Here is a 24539-nt window from a genome sequence, read left to right on the forward strand (position 1 = left end):
ACTACTGTGTAATGACGTAGATAGAACGAATGATTAACATGAAGGTAAAATAACCGTCAGTAAAGGGGTGAAACGATTACACAAAGTGGCCGGAAAAGGAAAAGAGTTTATGACGTATTAGAACGTCACCGGAAAACTCATTTCTTTAGAACTGCATTTATTTTTTGGCCTTCCCCCCCCCCCCCATGCACCTACGATTATCACGGTTGGCTACGTACGGTGCTAAACAAGTTCAACTAACACACAAACATACGACTGTGTAGATACAGTGCTATATAATAAGAAGGTATGGTCATGGCAGTGGGGAGCGGTAGCGTAGCGGTTAGCACACTGTAGTATGAACCCATCAAACTGAATTTGATTCCCGGGCATGGCAGGCGAACACCATCGGCAATTTCCTTCTGCACATCCGTGAAAAAGAGCTGAAGAGCTTATCGGTTTCCTCCAGTCGAAATAAATATTCAAATTTTGGGAGATATCGGAACCGGCCCTGGGTGTACCCTTCACCAACCTGCACTGACCATTGTGATGAAGTATGGTTACATTTTTTTTTTTAAACAAAATCTGTACATCTCTCTGGCGGGGCTGTCCCCGCGTTTCAGTTTTAGCTCCTCGGAGAAGCTTCCAGCACGTGGAATGAAACGTTGGACATCACGCCGAACAGCACACGGGGAGGGGTAGGGGGCAGCAGCCGGTAAACACACGGGAGAGCGAGCGTGAAGCTGTGTCGGGAGTGTTTTGATATAATCTTACGAGAAGTCTGATTGACGTCTTGCTGTGTCGGGCACTGCGGTGGCGAGATGTTAACTACCTCGCCTGGTATACAGGAGGTTGTGGGTTCGATCCCGGCTCTGCCGCCTGTTTACTTGGAGTTTGCGTGTCTCTCTCCCCCGAGGTTTCGTGGATTTTTCTCCGGGTCCCCTGGTTTTCCCCTCCACATTTAGAAACAACGTGCGCTTAACAGTATTTAGCTGACTATACATTTCCACATGATAAGCCACTTCGTTGACCTATCATTCGTGTACAGGTCGCTTATGAAAAAGACTTATATAGCTCAGGGGGCCTGACCTGGTAAAATAAAAATAGTTGAGTTTTTGTTTAGTGCCGTATCAGCTGACCTTTGCAGCAGCTGTGTTCTGCTCGAGGCTTTTCACTGACAATCCCTCGGTCGATCCCTCCTGGCTCAGAGAGACACCGATGCCTCCACTCTCCTCCTGCAGCAAGGGTGCAGCAAATTGTTTACAACAGCACGATAACAACAATGGGCACCACTCAGAGACAGTGACGTCACCCGCAGCTCCTGTGTCAGCCTAGGTGAACTTTTGAGGCTACGTGAAGTGTTTCCAAGGCTCGCCGGAAAGAGGTTATGGGACAGACCCAGGAGTTAAGGGTCGGCTGACTGAGATGACAGGCAGATGCAGCACCACCTGTGATTCCCACTGTTCCAAGTTGGTTGCCGGAGGGCGGCTGCCACCAACTGCCCAGTGGTGTATATAATAAAAGAAAAAAAATCCCCCGTATAGCCTTAACAGACTGTAGGGGTAAGTGCTGTTAGCGAGCACCTATAATGGCCGGAACGGTACACGAGGGGGTGGGTGGCTAGCACCACGCCCGACCGCCTTTGTCTCCCCAGTGACGATGTTTACACACTGCACCATGTACTCATTTGAGGCTGAGTCGACCTAGGGGAGGCCCGGCACCGGTTCTGATAATCGTCACTGATGTTGGCCGTGAGCAGGAATCGAACCCGGGTCGTCAGGTTTATAGCGCAGCGTGCTAACCACTACACTACGGCTCCACACAATACACACACCAACACGTGCACACACTGACAAAGACAAAGATCCTCCGTATAGCCTTAGGGGCAAGTGCTGGTAGAGAGCACCTATGAAGGCCAGCACGGCACATGACGGGGTGGGGGTGGCCAACACACACACACACATTGCTCGTGCATAAACATTTTCAACTTTGGGTGGATAGCATAACATTTTTTTTTACTAAATAACCCTGCACATCACCGATGCGATTAGCGACATTGACAACGGCTGCACACTCACCTTAGTCACAACGACATCGTGCACGTCTGGGAAGGAGGAGAAGTCCCCTTTGGGTCGTAGGGGTGCCTGGCCTGAGGAGGCTGCCGAGCTGTGGCTCTGATAAGAGAGAGAGAGGGCAGACAGAGAAGGGAAATGCCACGGGCGAGAGAGATGGTGACGCCAGGCGACTGTAGCCCAACACGTAGCAACTGAGAGAGAGAGATGGTGACGCCAGGCGACTGTAGCCCAACACATAGCAACTGAGAGAGAGAGATGGTGACGCCAGGCGACTGTAGCCCAACACGTAGCAACTGAGAGAGAGAGATGGTGACGCCAGGCGACTGTAGCCCAACACGTAGCAACTGAGAGAGAGAGATGGTGACGCCAGGCGACTGTAGCCCAACACGTAGCAACTGAGAGAGAGAGATGGTGACACCAGGCGACTGTTGCCCAACACGTAGCAACTGAGAGAGAGAGATGGTGACACCAGGCGACTGTAGCCCAACACATAGCAACTGAGAGAGAGAGAGATGGTGAGGCCAGGCGACTGTTGCCCAACACGTAGCAACTGAGAGAGAGAGATGGTGACACCAGGCGACTGTTGCCCAACACGTAGCAACTGAGAGAGAGAGAGATGGTGACACCAGGCGACTGTTGCCCAACACGTAGCAACTGAGAGAGAGAGAGATGGTGAGGCCAGGCGACTGTTGCCCAACACGTAGCAACTGAGAGAGAGAGATGGTGACACCAGGCGACTGTAGCCCAACACATAGCAACTGAGAGAGAGAGTTGGCTCAGTGGCAATTCCTCCTGTTTGATAATACTTCTCTTGTCCGTATGCATCTGTGCAGATAGGTTATTGTTTTGCGGTTAAGCCATAGTCCCCACATACTGCTCGTATCAATGCGGATAAGAGGAGCGGCGACCCACTGCTCTGTAGAGTAACATTCGTAGAAACGCTTGTTACAATATGAACAGCGCATTGAAAACGCGTACTATTTTATGTACTTTTTATAAAGTGTGTTCACAAATCCACACTGAGAAACACGATGATTGACAGAGGGGTGTAAATTATTTTTTCGATAGTGTATTTAAATAGAGGTACTGCAGGTAAGTAGTTTTCAGTTATAAAGGCATAGCTTAACAAGACAACACTTGCCACCATCCTTCAAACCCATTGGTGAAAAAGAGCCAAGTTTTTGTTTACATTATCATGTAATGTTTACGCGAGAGCTGGGGCCTTATGGGACCCCGGGGTCCCGCCATAAGGTGAATTTGTTATCCACTCAATTGTCTGTTTAGAAGTAGAGGAGCTCTCGTCCGTTCCTCCTTTAAAGGAGAGGGAAGACAGCAGCAGCAGCAGCGGAGGATTGTTTATGAAGCGCATCCACGGTTTGGGATACGTGGCCGCACCACTCGCATGCCGCCTAATCTTTGATGCGCCATTTGCGCATCAGGTGACCGCATCAGGTGACCGCATCGGCCCATTCGCTTCATGGTTGACCTCTCGGGCTTCAACCTTCCACGCCGCCAATGGTCGACCGACTTTAATGAGGGCGATATCGGCAAGTAAAATAAAGATCTCGTGATTGGTGATCATCATCCATCCATCATCATCATCCAGTGCAGTGGTTCTAAACCTCTGGGCCGAGGAACCCATGGTGCTCTGCAAGGCAGCGGGGGAAGCGGTCCATGGAACTGTTGCAGATAACATTTTTTTCACAAAACACCGGATTTATCTTGTTGCGTGAAAGTTCACCAACACCTACCTCTATTGAGAGTTGGCAATGATCCACGGGTTCAGCACGGTTAGGAATCCATAATAGTTTTTTTGGGTTAGATCACGATGATAGAAATGTGTAGTTGAACTCGCCACCACCTGGCACAACCCATTAGTAAGGTTTGTAACGTAAACAAAACATGCCAACGTTACTAGTTCAGCACACCGTTGTGTTGGAGAGTAAACCCACAACATTTACAATTCGAGTACGACGTTTCGCCAATATTATGGATTGTATTGTTTGCGAAAGCCTACGTGTTAAACTGATGGTTAGGAATCACTTATTATTTGATTTGTTCATCAACTGCTGGATGAAGGCCTCCCCTCCCCGAACCCGTGCCGTCACAACCACCCCCCCAATCCCCATGAATGTCAACATACTAAGGTGGTTTTGCATTAAGATGCTCAAAGAATCAATATTTGAATTCCTGTGCGAGTTATACACGGCACTATTTAATTATTCATCCTGGAGAGTGGCGATGTAGCGGTTCGCAAACTGTGCTCCGAAACCGCTGAAGCGAGGTTCGGTTCCCTGACCACAGCTCACGTCGTTCACAAACGACGGATGAACCGGTCAAGTAAGCAGCCCACCGCCTTCCACCCCCTCCGTCAGCAACCCACACCGACCATCGCGGGGGGGGGGGGGGGGGCGAAGCACGGCCTAACAACCCGCACAACCGCCACGGTATCATTGAATGCATGTTGAACTTCTTTCGCACCGTACGGAGCCAACCGTGCTAATCAGAGGTGCCATCATCCAGCAGATGACTGAGTGGAGGCTGTATTCCCCCCCACCCCAGCCCCGCCTCACCGCCCTACTATAAGTCAGCCTGTGGATGAGCATCAGATACCGGTTAAAAAAGCGACAGTGGTGTGAGACTAAGCCGCTGACCTATTTAAAAGGGAGCGAGCGCGCATGTGCAACAGAGCAACAGAGCGAGCGAGCAAAAAAAAATGTCAGGGTCATCGTTCAAAAACGCCTGCATTTAGTGTGGGGGGGGGAGGGTGGTGGGGGAGCACAGGGGAGAGGGGAGGGGGTGTGCGCGGGGGGGGGGAGACCGGGCACGAGAACGACCAAGTGCAATCCGGAGCAATCTCGAGGAAAACCTCACCTCGAGTGATCTCGCCCCGGAGTGAGCGCTGGACGGGGCGGAGATGGAGATGGGAAGGGGGCTCCGGATGGGAGGCACGGCCATCTGGTTGAGGGCATCCTTGTTCCTGCAGCAGGAGGGCGCGAGGACATGAGCGCACATCGTCGACAGCGGGGTTTCCAACCGCGCTCTTTCCCCCGCTCCAGCTCGGGCAGGAGCCGCGTGAATAATAGATGCACATGTGATTTATTGGGTTTCGGTGAAGGTGATAAAAAAAAGAAACGGCTCGAGGCTCCGGCGAGTAACGACGGACGGGCTCCCGGAACGAGAGCGAGTTGGGGCGCTGGGACGCTGTGCAAGCTGCTAGGATGTCCATTGCATGTGGGTTTTTGTTTTTTTTCAAAGGCCAATTTGTGCCGCTCGGTTGCTTTGTGTACTGTATGCGGGGGCTGTTTTACAACGGCCGTCACATGCTTTCGAGAGCGCAAGCTCAGCTGTCACGGGTCATTTTTTTGCAGAGACATTTGGGTGGCATAGCGCGCGTACGCTCGCGTAAGCAAACGTCACGAGGCCTTGGATTCGATTCACACGGCGTGGTTTCTGTTCGCCAACGAGAACCAATTCGGATTACAAAAGCACGCGTCTTACGCGCACGTTAGAACCCTGTAGGAAAACACAGGTGGCTACGGCATGGCTCTACTGCAACGGATTTTGGAACGTATCTGCGCAGAAACTTTTCAGTGTTGTCGCCAGTTTGCTACACGGTACACAGATGTGGCAAAACATCTCATTGTAGGACGCTCTGACAGAATGAGCCTCGGTGACTCTTTGGCGAGGCTTTTCTCGATAAATAAAAACCACTTGGATGAATATCATATCTAAAAAAGCAAACATCGCAAAATGCTACAATTACTGTTACAAGGGCCATTTATTCCGGCTCCGTTCCCATGACAGACCAAGGCTCCCACCAAGGCCGTGCGGGAAAAGCACGTGGCTTAGTTTGGCGCCAGCTACGTGAATACAGTGTCTGTAAAAACAGCGGCGCTGCGCCTCTCTCAATAAAACTAACGCGGAACCGCTTGCGCGCTCCGAGATTCAGCGGTGAACAGGACACCCTGCAACTCGGAGACGTCTCGGAACGGGAAAGGGTTAAGTTGCACGCAGCAGCCTAACAACGCATTCAGTCGTTGAACACAACCGCGTGACGCGCGCACACGGCCAAGTTAGTCTAAACAGGTGGCTTTCAGTCGCACGCACGCACACACGCTCTCGCACAATTGCTCACATGCGGCCTGAAATAATTTCACGCGTGAAAAACGTTGCATTTTTCTTTTTTTACAATGTGATTTTGGGGCGTGCGTGCGCGCGCATACGCCCAAAAACAAAAATGTGTGTAGCCTTAACTGACTGTTGGGATAAGTACTGTTAGCTAGCACCTATGAAGGCCGGCACGGCATACAAGGGGGTGGCCAGCACCACACACGGCCGCCTACACACCGCACCAGGTACTCATTTGAGGCTGAGTCGACCTAGGGGAGGCCCGGCACCGGTTCTGATATTCGTCACTGGTGTTGGCCGTGAGCGGAGATCGAACCCGGGTCGGCGGGTATATAGCGCAGCGCGCTAACCACTACACTACGGCTCCACACAATACACACACCAACACGTTCACACACTGACAAAGACAAAGATCCTCCGTATAGCCTTAGGGGCAAGTGCTGGTAGAGAGCACCTATGCAGGCCAGCACGGCACATGAAGGGGTGAGGGTGGCCAACACACACACACACACATTGCTCGTGCATAAACATTTTCAACTACACACCGCACCAGGTACTCATTTGAGGGTGAGTCGACCCCGGATGAGTTTAGATAATTGTCACTGGTGTTGGCCGTGAGTGGGAATCAAACTCAGGTCGCAGGGTCCATAGCGCAGTGAGCTAACCACTACACTACCGCTCCCCCCCTCACGCGTGCACGCATGCACAGCGTGGGAAGCTGATTTCAATTTCGTGACAAAACGTTTGGTGGTTGCAGGCAAGCCGTCTCCAGTTGGGTGTGAACGCGAGCGCAAGCGAACGGACGAACGAACGAACGAACGCATGTCGTTCGTGGGAGGCGGTTCTGGGAGGGCGACGCACGGAGGAGGGAGGAGGCCATGTCTTGCATCCATTTCCTGCCGGCCACCTTCTGTGCGATGGCAAACCAGGAAGCGAGCAGGCACCTTGGAAATTGAAAATTGACCACGGAGAAACGCACCGGCTCAATCGCTCTCTCTCTCTCTCTCACCCCCCATTGTCACTCGAACCCAGGCACTACAAGCAAGAGCAAATGTAAGTCGACCTCCGTTCTGTCTCACAAATGTGAACATATTTTTGGTTATATAAAGTGGGATTTGTTTTAACAAGCAAACTCTGGACCGGTTTCCAACTTTCTGGGTCTCAATAGCAGTCGGGTTTGCAAAAATAGTTTTTTTGAGTTTTCAGATGTTACTTCTAAGAGCATTCCATCTAAATTATGGGGCCCTGTTAATTGCAAAGAAGCTAAATTGTATGCAAACTACCTGCACCCAACTACTTAACCCGACTTCAAACATCATCCCCCAGCCAAAGCAAAAAAACAAACCGCGGGATTTAATTTAATTAGCAGCTAGCGTGCAGACAGCTCCATGGAATGGGCTGCGTATGATTGACGGCGTCAGAAAAATGACAGCTGCTTTAACATCTCAAAAAAACCCATTGTGAGCGTGTCGATCCGGGTGGAAGCGACAATATAAAATCGTTAAGGAAACATGTCGACACTTTCACAAAAGCCGGGCTTTGTTTTATTTTCCCCCTCTCTCAATTAACGAGGCTGTCAAATTTGCAGACCCGCAGCTCTTTCCTCGTGCCTTGCTGCGTGTGCGCCGACACAAAGCACTCGGGGGCTCCTTCACCGTGAGCGCGGCCCGTAATTTTACACGCTAATTGCACGCGACGCTGCGCGGCCACGGTAACGCGCACACGATTCCACGCGCAGCACAAACGACCTCGGTGGACGCTCGCACGCGGCGAAGGTACGTACCCGCCCGCGCAGCAGAACGTGGAGAGCAGAAACATTGCCGATCGGATTCTGAAACGTCGATTTTTTTTTTTATTGCTTACTTGCTACGAGCCACCCCGCTCCTCCTCCTCCTCCTCAAAAATGGAGCGTCTTCATTTTTACTGCTTTGGTTTATTTCGCGGGGAAAAAAAACGACGGCAGAAATCACGCGAAACACATGCCCTGAAATTAACGTGGCAGGCCCGAGAATGATCCTTGAATACGGTTTAAACCGCACGATCGCCGGCACCAGTCAGGCTTCCCCGCCGTTCCCCGACGATGGCACGATTTGCGTGGTTTTTGTTCCCCCCCCCACTATCAGATGACGGCGAGCAAAAGGCTGCTCCCGCTCAGACGCACGCGGGTTCTTTTGCCTGCAGGGGAAGAGCGCAGCGCGGAGACAACCGGCTTCCAAAGCGCCACTCGATAAATTAAATCTCAAAGAGTGCTGCTCGTCTGAGCACACCCTTCGCGGGAAGCTGGTGACGTCAAGCCGAGATGATATGATAATGCACTTTCCCCCCCCCCACCCCGCAGCTCTAATGCACGTAAATATTAAGGGAGGTTTAACCCGTTTTTCTCTGTGTGCGGTGGGTTGCTGCAGCTGTTGGTGCGGGCCAATTTTCGCGTGAACCTGTCGTCAGGTCTTTTCGAAGCGAGGTCACAATTTTAAGCGTCAACCAAAAATGCGCGTCCTTCATTGAAGACGGGCTCTCCAGATGGTCCGTAATGAGTTTCCTTTTTTTTTCTCCCGGCTCCAATATTGAAATTTAATTGAAAAATAACTGCAGATGTTTTTTTTTTACAAGTGTGCGTGCATGTGTGCGGCTGTGCGTGGACGCATAATTATTGCGCAGAGTGTCTCTTGGGCAGCACCTCGAAAACTCAACTTCACAGATGGCGCGGTGACAACTTGACACCGCCGCAACTTCACGTTCCATCGCGTCAACGGCACGTCGCACAGATGGTGATTTCATGTCCGGCGCGCACCAGACCCCTTTTTACAACCGCAAATCCGTTGCAACTGCTAATCACACTTTCTTCAGATTGTGCTACAGCACTGAGACTAAAGGGACACAGAAGAGATTGCAATCTGCCACTGTCTTATACAGAAGAGAGAGAGATCTCCGAGAGGAGAGCATCAGTGTTTCCTCTTTAAGTCTGATAAACACCGGGCTGGAGAGGCACCCAGCTGTCCGCTTCCGGCACGCACAGCAGGCGAAATCCAATTTTGTTTTTCGTTTTTCGGAAAGGCAGTAGAAGATGTGGCAGAGGCGGAAAAAGGAGGTGGTGGCAGGGGCTTGCACAATTTGGAAGCCACCCACCTAGGATCGTGGAACGAGGGCAGATGGCGAGATGTTAACTACCTGGCCTGGTACAGGAGGTTGTGGGTTCGATCCCGGCCCTAATGCCTGTATATTTGGAGTTTGCATGTTTTAGAATCAACATCAGGCGTTTAGAGTATTTGGCTGCTATAAATTGCCACGTGATGATAAGCCACTTCGTTGAGCTATCGTTTGTGGCCAGGTTGCTTCTGAAAAAGAACTACATAGCTCAGTGGGCCTTAGCTGCTAGAATAACATTAGTTAAAATAGTTTTACATGCTTGGAATAGGCACTGTGAGAGGGAACGTGGAACTCGGAGTCAGGGAACACACGTAAGAGATTGCGCCGACCGTCAAGAGATGGGAAAGTGAGCTGCGCGAGGACTCGTCATGGCTGGGAGGGGATGACCGTCACCGATCGAAACTTAACGGCGGAGTGGAAACTGAAGGGGGTACCGCGTGACGAGAGCACATCCGCCGCGGAGATGGAGCAGATTAAAAAATCGGCTAGTGCGCAGGTTCTAGATGGCCTATTTGCATTTCGACAATAGTGAGGCATGGTGGTGGTGGTGGCTTTGGGGAAGCCTTCATCCAACAGTGGATTGATCCTAGATATGACGATGAGTATGATGATGATGATGATGCCAACAGGATGAATAAGCCTCCTGTAGGGCGGTAGTTCCACAGCGTGGCTACTTCTCACTTCTCCGCCAGCCGCCAACCACTACACCGTGACATTTTGATTTTCCAATATATATTCATACATGTATTAACAATTCTGTTATTAATATTTAATGAAGCCTCTAATTTTACCCAAAAAAGCTCTTATTCTGAAAGTTCAAACAGAATTCATGCCTATTCTTTCCAAAAAAGTTGTCGTAATTTTATTTTAATCCAGCCGAATATAACGCCATGTGAGATATCAGGCAGTGTAGCGGTGGTTTCCAAATGTGCGATTCTCAGACCTCTGGTGGTTTCGATTGCACGGTTGGCCGGCGAATATTGTTTGAGGGGTGACTTTGGTCCGTGGGCACAGGAAGGTTGGAAACCACTAGTGTAGGTGAGACGTTTGGAGATGTTAACTACCTGGCGTCGTATACAGGAAGTTGTGGGTTCGATCCCAACCCTGATGCCTGTATATTTGGAGTTTGCATGTTCTCCCCGTGACCATGTGGATTTTATTCTGGGTCCTCATTTAGAATCAACGTGCATTTAGTAGTACAGTAAAACAAACCTTGGATTGCGAGCATAATTCGTTCCGGAAACGTGTTTGTAATCCAAAGCACTCGTACATCAGTTGTGATCACGTGACGCTCGGCAGACAAAGCGTATACACGCACTACTCGTATTGCAAGAGCTCGCTCGTTAATCTAATTCATATTTATTAAAAAAATTTGCTCGTCTTGCAAAACACTCGCAGACCAAGTTACTCGCAATCCAAGGTTTTACTGTGTTTGGTTGCTATAAATGTCCACGTGGTAAGCCACTTCGTTGAGCTATCATTTTTGATAGCCAGGTCGCTTCTGAAAAAGAGCTGTGTGCAGCTCAGAGAGCCTTACCTGGGGTAAAGCGAAACAATAATTGTTTAGTTTCGGTTGAAGGAACGTAAAAATCGTGTACAAATTGAGGATGCAGCGGATGTTTGGGGAGTCGATGCGAAAACAGACGGAAGCAATGGAGACCTCAGGGAAGGGAGGAGTCAAAGGATTTCCTGTTGCATATCAGTCAGTTATATTTTTAAAATCCAACTGTAGCCATCACACAAACACACATACATTCAACAACAAAAATCGACCCCCGCCCCCATTTGGAATGCTGTTGGCAAGCACGTATGAATGCCGGCATGACATGTGACCGATTGACGTGGTCAACACCGGCGTCTAGACCCCCTTGGTCTCCCCAGTACTCATTTAAGGCCGAGTCGACCTAGGCGAGGCCCAGCACCAGTTATTACATGACTCGCTACTGATGCTCACCATTGGCAGGAATCGAACATGAGCTTCCGGGTTCATATATATACATCTACGAGCTTTACGATCTGGCTTCGCCCGGGACTTGGATTCACCACGCCCGGCCGCCTTTGTCTCCCCAGTGGCGATGTTCACACAGCACACCAGTTACTTGTTTGAGGCTGAGTCGACCTAGGGAAGGCCCAGGAGCGGTTAAAATAATCGTCACTGGTGGTGGCCATGAGCGGGAATCGAACTCGGGTCGCCGGGTTCGTAGCGCGCGCGCTAACCGCTACACTACAATGCGTGACGCTTCCACATGCGCGGGTCACATGACAGATGTGACGTCACAGCTCACTTGCCGTGCAAAAAATATATGCATTATTGAGCTCCCCCCCCCCCAAAAAAAAAAAAGTGTATTTTTATAATTTTTGCATGGTGTACAGTTTGGAAAGTACCCACATGGCAAATTTAAAGTTTGTTGCATGTCGGGAAGTACGCTAAACATTTTGAACAGACACACATAATCACAACTTTGTTCTTCCATTTTGGAACACTTTTCACACAACGCGGGATGCGCGCCGATGTAAGGCGGAGCGTGCCGCTGTAATGCGGGGCGTGCGCCGTTACAACGCGGTTTTTAAACGGTCAACGACGAACTACTTTCTTGAGCTCCGCAGCTGAGCGGTACAGCGATTCAGTATGTGGAACGATACATTAACGCGAAGGCGTACCCTCAGTTTTCTGTCCCGCCATCTCGCTGTGTGCGCGTACATCGTATCTCGGCAAACTTTATCGTCATTACATTATTTATGGGGAAATTCTTTCCACTTTACGTGTTTTTCGCTTAACGCGGCATTCAGGAAGGCACCTACCACATTAAACGAGTATGTATGTGTATGCATGTTGAACTTCTTTCGCACCGTACATAGATAACAGTGCTACTAAGGCAATGACAAAGATTCCCCACCCCCGCCCCCCAGCATGTAGCCATGTTGCGGTAAACGTTATTCCACAAGCACGCACAGACAGCACTCAGGCTTAGGATGCAATCGGTGTAAAGCCAAAGCCTGCGCCATATGCTGGGCAGCTTTAAATAGTTCGTTAGGTTCACTGAAAGAACACGACGCTCACCGAAGAAGGACCACTTTCACTTTGGACGGCGTGCCTTTGATGATGGCCGACGCGTTCTGGTGGCTTCTGCCATGCAAGATCTGCCCGTTAATCTGTAACGAGACGAACAAAATGACGAGCAAAATCGAGCGGCGCGAGGTTTGTTGTCGCTCGCCAACGAGCTGAACGCGGTGCCGACAGAAATCACTCACCAACAGGAAATGTAAATATTATGAATTGAAAAGTAGCCCTGTAATGGTGCTTATGATGGGTAATGGGTTCCATTAGTGCTGTACACGTTGCCACTGCCAAGTGGCTGTGATGGAACGTCAAAACTATCCATGCACGTATAAAATAAAGACTACAGTGTTACAGTTTCATATTACAGTTTCCATCTCGGTGTCTTCCTCTCTCTCTCTCTCGCTGAATACGGGAATGTTTCACTTTGCGTGCAATAGTAGATCGATGTAATTTGGCTGTTTAGATAACAGCATGACCGCTTGTATTTTTAGAGCGGTCCTGGTTTTATCCAACAGCTAATGCCGTGAACATTTTTTTGTAAACCTAAAGGCCCTGTAAAGAAATGTTAATATTAGTGACGACAATAATCATACCGTGATTTTTGTGCGACTAATGCCAGTGGCGAGTGATGTCCATGAACATTCTTTGGTCCCTTCCCACCGATGCTACACTGGCCGGTGTGAATCCGGCGTCGGTGAAACAAAAAAAAAACCTCAACAATCAATACGGTGTGGGGGGGCAGGCGTTGTTCCAGCAGTGGCATTGCAAAGTGCCCTCAATTCCTATCATTTGTCTTCTGATTGTGACTAATTTCACATCGAGTACAATGACCCGATCATACAAGCGTCCCGGGCAGAACAACCTGCATAAATTACAGGGTACATTCTTGAAGCACTGCTGTGAATGTCACTTGGTAATTATGTCGAAGTAGAATGACAAAATACGCCACAAAGCCACAAAAAACACGTTGCTTGCCAGGACAGAACATTGTTCCGCAAAGGCCGACAAAGCACTCAATCCGCACGGCAGATGCACCCAAAACGGAATCCCACGTCGACGAGTGGCCAAGAGAACCGTGGAGGCCCCTCCGTCGACCGCTTCAGAGCGGGACGTAAAAGACGACCCCCCCCACCCCCTCACGGCGCGGTTACCGTGGCCACCCGAAACCGCACGACGGGTGACGTCGCGAAGAGCCGCATCGTTCTGCTACGGCCGCTCCCCGGCGGGCTGGACAGCGTGAGCCGCCATACTAGGGGGCCAGGAGATGTTAACTCCCTCGCCTGGTATGCAGGAGGTCGTGGATGCGATCCCCGACCCTGACGCCTGCTGTACATTTGGAGTTTGCGTGTCTCTCTCCCCGTGGGCGCGTGGATTTTTCTCCGGGTCCTCCAGTTTTAACCTCCGCATTTAGATCCACGCGTTAGGATTATTTGGCTGCTATAAATTTCCACGTGAAAACCCACTTCATTGGGCTATCAATTGTGACCAGGTTGCATCTATAAAAAGAGCTTCATAGCTCACTGGATCTTATCTGGTAAAAAAAAACAATTATTTGTTATTTCCGAAGCTATCATCGCACGGCTCGCAAACCCAAACCCGGGTGTACATTTCACACAAACTTTCCCTGCGGTAGAAGAAGAAGATCATCGGTGAGTTGCCCCGACAGAACCAGCAAGAGGTACATATCAGAGGAGAGGCCACTTAGGGAGGGGTGGTGGGGGGGGTGCAGAAAGTGCAGACTGGGGCACCGCAGACGCGTTTTGATTGCTCGTGGGAGGATGCGAAAGCCTTGCGCGCGTAAGTGCGCGGGCGTGCGCTCGCCCTCAAACGGCCCCGTGAGCAGAATTCCTCCTCTCCACCCCTCCACCCCTCCACCCTCCACCCCTCCACCTTCCACCCGACACTCTCCTAACCCTCTCCTGCTCATCATGGGACTTGCCGTGTAAATGTACGGGCTATGTAGTCAACCCGTTTGCCGGATGAGTCTCATGATGTAGCTGCTCACACAGAGCTATAAATGCCCTGATAGTGGCATTGTCTTTCGTGCTGTTCGCCTTTGGGCGTCCTCTGGTCTAACACTTTGAGACTAGGCTCAAAAGAAAGCTGTCTCTGGTGAGGACCAATCCGTTCTGCTGCGCCCAGAGCATATTTTTTGTTTGCATCTTCACCACAAGTACGTGTGGTTAATGCAAACATGATGCCTTGCAAAAGGTTTCTGTTTGGTGTTTTAACATGTTAACGTCTGTTTTATTGCCAGAAACGTTAAAACCTACTCTCCATACTCTCCTGCTCGCTGCGCTCCCCTGCTGTTCTTCCGAGTAAATGTCCGGGCCATGCAGTCAACCCGTTGCCGGATGAGGGCCTCGCAATGCTACATGGGTCATGGGGGGGGGGCGTGGTTTGTATGACCAAACCTCACCGGGCTGCTCAGTGCGGATTGGTGAATTCCGGCGGTACTGTAGAGGTGGGAGAACAGAAGTACAGCGCAACAATGTAGGGCTTTGCTGTACTGCAGTCTTCACCGTACTGCCTGTGACGACCTGTCGTGCATGGTGGTCACCCATCCAAGCATTATCCAGGCTCAGCTGCGCCCATCTTCGGAGGTCTGATGAGATCGGGCGAAACCCGGCCGATTTTGTCAGATGCATTCCGCAGTGAGCTCCCCCGCTAATCTGGGAATGCCTCGCCGATTTGAAAAATAATTCGGTTTAGTGCCACTGGTTTGAAGAAAGCGTACGTATATAAGAAAAGAGCTTCAATTATTTATTTCTGTCAGTGTTGCAAAGTGTAACCGGATGCCTCGCCGAGGTATTTTTAATTTCTTCGAAATATTTGAGTCAACTACCTGGCCTGGTTGCGCTAAAACGGATTAATATTGTCGTGCAAAATAAGGTCTATTGGACTTCTAGACTAATTTTTGCGGATGGTACTACCAGCGTTTAATTACATCTTGTTCATTCATTCATTCTGTTCGTGTCCATGAAACAAACTTCATCACATCAACCAGGATCATTTGCGGGGAGGAGGAGGAGGTGGTGGGGCAGAAACAGGCCCCCCAGCAACGGGACTTGAGTGATCATTGACTGGGCACGGCTCCTTGAGCAGACGACACCGGAGCAGAGGAGCGAGCAAGCATCGTGCGCTCTACACCGGAGAGGCAGATCGTGTTCCGGGCCTGGAGACGCCACAACCGTGGCTCTGGCTACGAGTCGCGTGCCGACTCCCGTCGGCCAGAGACCCGGAAAGTGTTCAGTGAGAATTTAAACGTCGGGTACTATGTTGGGAAATGAGACCCGTTTTATTTTGTCATTCCTTCCGATATTCGGAAGGCACTGGAGCCGTGCACTTTTAAATCATCTAAATTTAAAACTAATTTCTTTAAGGAACTGCTCTTTGTGTTTAGTTGTCCTTCCCCCGCACCTCCGATTCGCACGGTGTGCTACGTACACATAACACATACTTAAGAAACTAGGAGGACTGGTGGAGAACACGGACAAGAGAAGTGTGCTCAATTCAATAAATCATTGGCCTACATCCATGTGCACTTATACAATCGTCCTGGATTTATAAATGTACCAAAACATAACTGTCCTGGGTTCATAAATGTACAGCACTAACATTATTTGCGACATGTGAGGGGTTGTGGGGGGAGTTCGGCATGTATATATGTTGAACTTCTTTCGTGCCGTACACAGCCAACCGTGCTAATCTGAGGTGCGAGGGAGAGACAACAAACTAAACACAAAAAGCAGTTCTAAATTAATAAGCTCTCCATCTACGTTGAAAAGTGCATAGATCCAGTGGGCTTCCTAATATCGGAAGGAAGAGCGTTCCAGACGGCCGCGGAAGCGAATCCAAAAGTGCTCAACGTTGCGACCGTCTTTGTCCGACGGCCAGCTGCTGCTGCTGCAGCTGCTACTGCTGCGGTGACGACCGGCGAGGCATCGCAGTTCATTTGTGGCAAGCTTCGTCCATGCGCAACGAGCACGACATAATAACGCGCGTTCGTTCGGCAACGCGGGAAGCCGATGCGCCTCTGCGAGCGCCGGACAGACGGCACGGCGCGGCACGCATCGCACCTCCAGCAGCTCGTCCCCGATCTGGATCTGTCCGTCGTGGGCCGCCGCGCCGTCCGGGTGGACGCCCACGACGAAGACGCTCATGCGCGAGCGATCCTTGTTGCCCGCGAGGCTGAGGCCCAGGCCCCCGCCGCCGCGGCCCTTCTCCAGATCCAGGGACAGCACCTCGCCCGGCAGGTGGCCGTAGCGCTGCCGCAGCTTGTCTGTGAAGACAAAGGTCAAAGGTGAGTCCCCCCCCGTCCCCCCGTAGACGCTTAACAGATGTTTGGAGCAAGTGCTGTTAACGCGAGAACCAGCGATGGCCGGCAAAGGACGCGAAGGGGTGAGTGACCAGCACCGTCATCTGACCTCCCCAAGTGGCGATTATTACACGCGCGCCACGCACGCACGAAGGCCGAGGTAGGCCCATCGCTACCTGTGTAAGAGTAAGTTTGCTGGGAGCGAGCGCCTGTATGTATTTACGTTGAACTTCTTTCGCACCGTATGTAGCCAACCGTGCTAATCAGAGGGGGGCGAGGCATACGTATAGTGCATGGAGACTGTTGGGAAAAGTGCTGTTTGCGATGACCTATGAAGGCCGGCACGGCGCATGATGGGTGGTGTGGCCAAAACCGACACTTGGCCGCCTTTGTTTTTGTCTCTCCAGTGCTCATGTTTAAACTCGGCATGAGGTACTCATTTAAGGCTGAGTCGACCTAGGGGATGCCCAGGACTGTTTCGGACATAATTCTCCACTGATGTTAGTCATGGCCAGGAACCGAACTCGGGTCGCAGGGATCACGGTGCGTTGCCCTAATTAATTCATGCGTGCACAAAATGAAAAGCTACCCTAAAACGGCAGGGACAGGTGCTGTTAGCAAAGGCCTATCTAGGCCAGCGACTATGCTGTAGCCATTTAAGTCCGAATCTATACACGGGCGCCACAGTAGAACAAGAATGACCCAGGCGGGTGGTTGTAATGCTTGCTTAGCTTGCCTGACTGCCCAATAAGGGAAGAGTGTGCCCCTATGCCGCTCTCTTCAGCATTGGAGACTGTAATGGTCGTTGCTGCATTTTGCCGCCCCTGTGCGCTGTCAGTGCTTGCTCACGAAACACAAACGAGCGGGTGGTGTGGCCATGGTCAAGTGCAAATAAAGATTCCCCGTATAGCATTAACAGACTGTTGGGGCAAGTGCTGTTAGCGAGCACCTATGAAGGCCGGCACGTCACACGAGAGGGTGGGTTGCCAGCACCGTGCCCGACTGGCCTTGTCTCCCCAGATACTCATTTAAGGCTGAGTCAACCTAGGAGAGGCCCAGGACAAGCAAAGCCAAGGGTGTTAAGATAATCGCCACCAGTGTTGGCCGTGAACGGGATTCAAACTCAACGACAAATAACAACACAGCTGGGGACTGATTTCGGCTGGCACCGATGTAGTATTCATATGACAGGCAGAGCTCTACATAAGGGAGTCGCAAGACAGCAGCCTGTAGTCAGGTAAATGTCCCGGCAAAGTGGGCCCCCCCCGTGTGGTTCTGTTCACAATAATAACAGGAGGGTATCTTTCGATTTAAAGCTTTCGTGACTGCAGGGATTCATATTCTTGGTCCTTTCGGTAAAGTCACGTAGAAGGGAAATAATAGAATAATAAAAATAAAACAATAAAATTCACCGACACTTTTTTCAAATGTTCTTGCTGTGGTTTTCACACCTGATGACGATTGCTTGTGTTGCAATCGAAACGTCGTGAGAATTTTATTGTTTTATTTTAATTATTTCCCTTCGCGACATTCTTATCGCGCGCGCAAGGCTATCGCGAAGGAACGCCGCGAGGTTTCACAGACACAGCCCGCAGTAGGTGGCGGACAATGTTGCTTGTGTGTACCGTTCTTTCTTCTTTCGTACGGCTCATGTCAGATGCACAGCATCGACGACAATTTCACATTCAGGTGGTCAAGCCCAGATAACCGCGTCAGGAGCAGCGCAGGGAGTGCAGCGCCACGGCGTCCGCTTCGCGTTTGTGGATCGGGCACTGCGTCGTTAGACGTTGCACGGTATGTTCTGGATGACCGGAACAGTTCAGTAATCTTTCGATTTAAAGCTTTCGTGACTGCAGGGATTCATCTTCTTGGTTCTTTCGGCAAAGTCACGTAGAAGGGAAATAATAAAGTAATAAAAATAAAACATAATAAAATAATTATCATGACGTTTCGGCCACAACGCAAGCAGCCGTCCTCAGGTGGAGAACAGGTCTGTCGGGGAGACAAGGCCGGCACGTCACATTCATTCAGACGCTGTCTCCCCGACAGACCTGGTCTTCACCTGAGGACGGCTGCTTGCGTTGTGGCCGAAACGTCGTGAGAATTATTTTATAATGTTTTATTTATATTATTTTATTATTTCCCTTCTATGTGACTTTACTGAAAGAACCAACAAGATGAGTTCAGTAATCCCGAGTATATTTTTCGGGTAAGTTTCTAAGTTGAGCAACTTTGGACCACGACACCGGTACAACAATGGCCCACTCAAGTTTCAAACGGCGTCAAAGGGGACCTTTAACGCCCACTGCGAAGCAGACGGCCTGTCTTTTGCGGTGAATCCACAAGCAGCGCGGTAATAACCGGGGCGGCCTGCCGGGGTCAAAAACCGCGAACGTTCGGAACAAGCGACGGATCGCGCCACCCAACTCTAGGTCGGCGTCTTTGCAACCAGTGGCATTTTGCACGTGAATAAAACTCTAGATCTCTGTTCTTGTCAGGTTAGAGGTTTTACCTCGAGATTTCTAGTCAGACCAGAGATTTTTACCTCTGGATATCTCGTGCCAGGTCATAGGTATTACCTCTAGATCTATCATGTCAAGTTAGAGGTTTTACCGGCGGAAATATTTGCTTTTGTCAGGTCTCTCTGATGTTTATGTTTAGTCTGTTGTCCTTGCCCCCACACTTCCGATCAGCACAGTTGGCTACGCATGGTGCAAAAGAAGTTCAACACACACACGTACATACATTCCAGCGTGACTGCAAACGTCAGTTCATCCACGTACGTCCGGCACCATGAGATTTAAAGAGCAATTTCTCCATTTTTCTTGGGTCTTTAGGTAAAGTCACGTAGGTAGGTTCAAAGAAAATAACAAAATAACATTATTGAGAAAGGTGAACACATTATATACTATGCCCAAGAAATAAGCCAATTCACAATCATACTAATGATTACCTGCATCATTACAGTGTCCAACATCTAAGTTGGACATCATGGAACTGAACTTCTTCAGTTATTGTTTTCATACACAGTATTGATCGTGCATCTCAATCGCAAGGGACCTGTCAAACTAGGTTTGAACGCAATTATAAGGTTCATTAGAGGTTTTTTTGGTTTTGGGTTAGATCACGTAAATAAATGTGTCGTTAAACCCGCCACCACCCAGCACAGCCAATTATTAAGGTTTGTCACGTAAACAGAACGTGCCAAGTCGTTACTAGCACAGCACTAGAACAGCAACACCAGCCTCATCAGGCGACAGCCAGAGTTGTGGATAATTCGAGGGATAAATGTGACGTCATCACTTGTGAGCCAATCAGGTGCCAGGACCAGAGGGGAGGGGGAGGGGCGGTTGGGTAATGTCACCTTTATTTACGCGATCTCACCCAGAAACCATCTATTACGGATTTCGGTCTCGAACGCCGCCCACGTGTTAAGGCGACTACCGACATGCGAAAACAAAAACAACAACAACAACAAAACCTCGATAAAGACAAGATGGAAATTAAATGCGCGTACGATTCCTTCCGCGGACTCGCAACGTAAAGGGCACGAGAGCGTTTGCGGAGAAAGTGCAGCGGAAGCCGTTGCTCTCATTCGCATTCAACACGCCATCAACAATCGGCCGTGATGCCAAGTCATCCATTCTTAATGCCTGCAAAGGGGAATATATTTTGTTGGAAGCAGCACTATTGCAAAACAGTGGTTGTCAATAAGCACTTTGCTGGGTGTTTGCAGCCCTTGTCGGCAGGGCAGAGGCGGGGTGCAGCAGTGGGAGAGGGATATCCAATCGGAGATGTAAAGCCGAGACGTCACGTTGCTTACATGAATCGTTAAATAATAAACGTGTCTAAAGCCTTCCAATCCAATGCCGCTGAACACATTTGATATGTGCGCCATTCAAAGGAAATGTTATCACAGAGGCGCTGTGTGTCACAGATGGGTATAGTCTGCCAGTATGGGGCGATGTTGATATGCGGTTTTACTCAATTATAGCTACTTTGCAGGTCAATTTTAAACTTTGCCAAACTTGGGCCATGACGCAGGAGCACACGTAGCTTGCTCTTCGATAAAATCAAGTCACGGGGAGGACATTTGACGTTCGTCGCGGATCGGACGTTGCGTGGATGTTTTTGATCAAACCTCGGGGCCTATGTTGGGAAATTAGTCGCGTGCCTACTCCTATCTCTCAGAGACCCGGAATGTGTTCATTGAGAATCTAAACCTTCGGTACTATGTTGGGAAATCAGACCCGTTTTCTTTTTTTCCTTCCTTCTGATATTCGTAAGCCACTGGGGAGCTATGCACATTTTACATCTAAATTGAAAACTCATTTATTTAAGAAGTGCTCTTTGTGTTTCGTTTGTTGTCCTTCCTCCGCACTTGCGCTTCGCACGGTTGCCTACGTACACTCCGGGGAGGACAACATGGCCAGCAGTATTAAAACGGGGCGGGCGTTGCGTTAGAACTGCAAACCTCAGAACCGAGTGGCAATCGGGGCTTTTCCGCTCGGCAATTACATGGCCCCACACTCCGAACCGCCGATTCCCTTGCATCAATATTCAACTTGCGTTTTTGACAAATTAAATTATTATATTATACATGGCTTGTTTTTTTTTTAGCAGCTGATCAAAGCCCCTGACGGGAATATTCATCCAAATAGAATTTGATGCCGCCGCGGAAATTCTTCTATCAAGGCCACGAATCGTTTGAGAGAGCGAAAAAAAAATTGCCCCCCCCCAACCCCCTCGTACATGGTGGAAGCTCGTTATAATAGTGCTTGCCCAAACAGTCTTCTCAGGCTGCATGGTAGCGTATGTCAGAGATCGCGCGTCTCACCTGTTACCCCCATGAAAGTGATTATACAAATCCACGCGTGTAAAGCGAATGAATAATTCATGAAAAAAAAAATTATATCGGAGCCTTTTAAAATATACACTTGAAAGCAAAACAACAACATGTTTTGATGACACCACCAAGAAACTGCAAGACAACAACGGGAACTGAATTCACAAGCCACCCCCCCCCTTCCATCTGCGTTTCACATTTCACTTGAGGTTGTAGTTGTAATAAAACTTGAATACTTTGGCTGCACCCATTGTCGCGATTGCCAATTAGCTCATCGCGGCTTAGGGAAAACATCTGAACGCCCTTGGCTTTACGTGCAAATGAGGTGGCCGGGTGGCACAGAGGTCAGAGTGGGTGACCCAGGACCGTGGAAGACCTGGGTTCGACACCTGTGATTAAACCGGGTTCTCAAGTGCAGCGAATGGATGGTCTCAGCCCGTTCACCAATGACGACACAACGCAACACAACCCACCACATTCGATTTGATTCTGCACTCAATTTGGCGAAATGCCAGCTAAGAATTTTACAAAAAAAGATCATTACTTCGTGTGGCAGCGTAAGTGTGAAACTGCTGTGCGCCCCGCCCTCCCCGCCAAGGTCGCTTGAAGGGATCTCTGCGGAAGCTCTGCGATCTTCGCTTCATTTGGGCCTCGAACACAACGAGAGAGAGAGAGACGCGGAGGGGGTGTTTCGCTCATCCCCCTGGCGTGGCGACAGCGCAACGAGCATAACATTGGGGAAGAGGACAAAATAATTGGATGTTTTTATTAAAAATACACGCGACTCCTGTTTAAGGATGAGAGGCCTCCCCCCCCAGTGCCCCCCGAAGTTCCTAATCGACTCTCCGCCCTGTCGTTCCCGCACCGCTCCCCACCGTTCCCGTACCGCACCCCGTCGTTCCCGCACCATGCCCCGTCGTTCCCCCACCGCGCCCCGCCGTTCACGCACCACGCCCCGTCGTTCCCCCACCGCTCCCCGTCGTTCCCGCACCGCGCCCCGCCGTTCCCGCACCACACGCTGTCATCCCGATGGAACGCCGGCAAGCGGTTTGACCTTGGCGAACGTTTCCTTTCCAATTCTTTTTTAATGTATAGAGCTCACGAGCGTCTATTTTTCCCCGCTGTGCAATTGAATTTAAAATACGCAAATGGCTGTTTAAATGTGTTGCGCATCACGTAACGCGACGATTGCGTGTTGATGCTCAATTCTCTGATGAGCCGCAATTTATATAATGGATTTAATATCGTTAACAAACGAAAAAAAAGAGACAACTTTGGATAAGCAGGTTACAGGCAGAATTATCACCAACTGTCATAAAGATACTGTGGCAAAGCGGTGATATATGAATTAATGATATAGGCTATTCGTCAATGTACGTGTAGATACTGGAATAAAGCGTGGGCACTCGCACCTCTTCCAAGCTGTCTAGCCAGCATGGAAGAGTAGGCCAAATATCATCTAGAGGGGCTCTCTAGAGCTTTCTTTACCAGAGGCCCGTCTGTTGGCAGTGGTGTGACACCACTACCTTTAACCTTTTTAATACGTTCATCATCATCATGATTGTGATCTCTCATGACAGAGTGAGTCAATTTCTCTGCCCTCTCTCTCCTATGAAAAATGGTCATTGTCTGTAAAGCAAGCCGACTATAAGCTTGTCTGTTGTAAGGCAGTGTTCATGACGATGTGGTGACTTTGTCGTCTTAATGTAAACCACTCCACAGTCAGTCATCCATCAATCTGTCAGTCACAGTGTTTGCCGAAATAATGTTTCTCTTTGCCGGGCCCAGTAAGGGCTCACTCTGACCGGAATGAAACGTTGACCGACAATCTCAACGACGAATGACGTTTGCTCATGTGATCTCTGACCTAGGTACAAAAAAAAACTCTTGGCAATGTCCCACTCATCGCAGAGAGTTGCATGCCGTGCGCTGGACTCACTGCGGTATTGCACTCTATACAAATGCTCCCCCGTGCACCCTACTCGTGGGCAGCTACCGGTTTACGGAAGTAAACGGGTGAGTGGTGCGTGTCTGGTGAGAGTGTGTGTGTGTGGCTAAAGCACAGCAAGTTGGCACAGTAGGGGGCACAGGTGGTGCATCAGCCATTCATCTCGGTCATCTCAGTCAGTCGACCCGTGACACGTGGGTCTGCCCCGTGACCTCCTGCCAGCGGGCGTTCGACACTTCACGTGGCCTCAAGGTGCACATGGCCTGGCACAAGCGTCGTCGTGACGTCACCAAATGTCTTCGTGTAGCCGGGGTTGTTATAACTTTCTGACCCATACAGATTGGACATTTGTGAAAAACAGCTTGAAAGCTCATCGTATTCCTCCAGTATGAACACAGATTCTGATGTAGGCCTGTAATGCAGCACGATTCAATCGACATACATACAAGACTGTGGAGGCAGCGGCGAAGGTTGGTGGATCGCACACAGATGTTGTGAAACTCGCTTACAGCGGGCATCGGAGTGCGATACCCTGGCACGCCACAAGGCGGAAAAGCGAGTGGACTAATCGCAATCTGTTTCCATCTGTACGGGGATAGAGCGATGCACCCGCGCGTGTGTTTTCTTCGGGTTTCCCCGGTTTCTTGCCCAGTTGTATAATAATAATAATAAACCCAACTCATCATTGCATTGGCTGAAAACATACTTTTAAAGAAATAAGCAAGTAAATAGAAGTGTGAGTGGTGTCAGGTGTCTTGGGTCAGGCAAGGGGGCTGGTGAGCATTGCGTATCTGGTGTATGGTGAGTTTCTGCTAAGTGGTGAATGTGTGCACGATCAATGTCAGCTGAATGTCAGGTCACTGGTGAGTATTTGGTGAGTGTCAGGTGGCCGGTGTCTGGTGACGGTAGTGTTGGTGGTCTGGGGTGAGGAGTAGTGGTGCAGCGGTTAGCTCACTGTGCTCATGAATCCAACGACCGTTGTTCTGCCGAAATGCGTGGAACGATATCTTAACTGCCCCTGGACCCCTCCTTTA

The 24539-nt window shown here is 50.0% G+C and overlaps 1 protein-coding gene across 3 annotated transcripts in view; it reads right to left on the minus strand.

The window, feature by feature from the left end:
- LOC144941090 (multiple PDZ domain protein-like) overlaps nt 1–24539 on the minus strand; it is a 171612-nt gene that overhangs the window by 39490 nt on the left and 107583 nt on the right. For all 3 annotated transcript variants that reach the window (XM_078867554.1, XM_078867553.1, XM_078867555.1), the window contains 5 exons: nt 16473–16675; nt 12394–12485; nt 4929–5034; nt 2058–2153; nt 1119–1214 (listed from right to left, as the gene is read on the minus strand). In XM_078867554.1, coding sequence (XP_078723680.1) covers nt 1119–1214; nt 2058–2153; nt 4929–5034; nt 12394–12485; nt 16473–16675 — 593 coding nt within the window. The remainder of the gene's footprint in view (nt 1–1118; nt 1215–2057; nt 2154–4928; nt 5035–12393; nt 12486–16472; nt 16676–24539) is intronic.

The sequence above is a fragment of the Lampetra fluviatilis genome, chromosome 24 (assembly GCF_964198595.1).
Source record: "Lampetra fluviatilis chromosome 24, kcLamFluv1.1, whole genome shotgun sequence".
Taxonomy (NCBI): Eukaryota; Metazoa; Chordata; class Hyperoartia; order Petromyzontiformes; family Petromyzontidae; genus Lampetra; species Lampetra fluviatilis.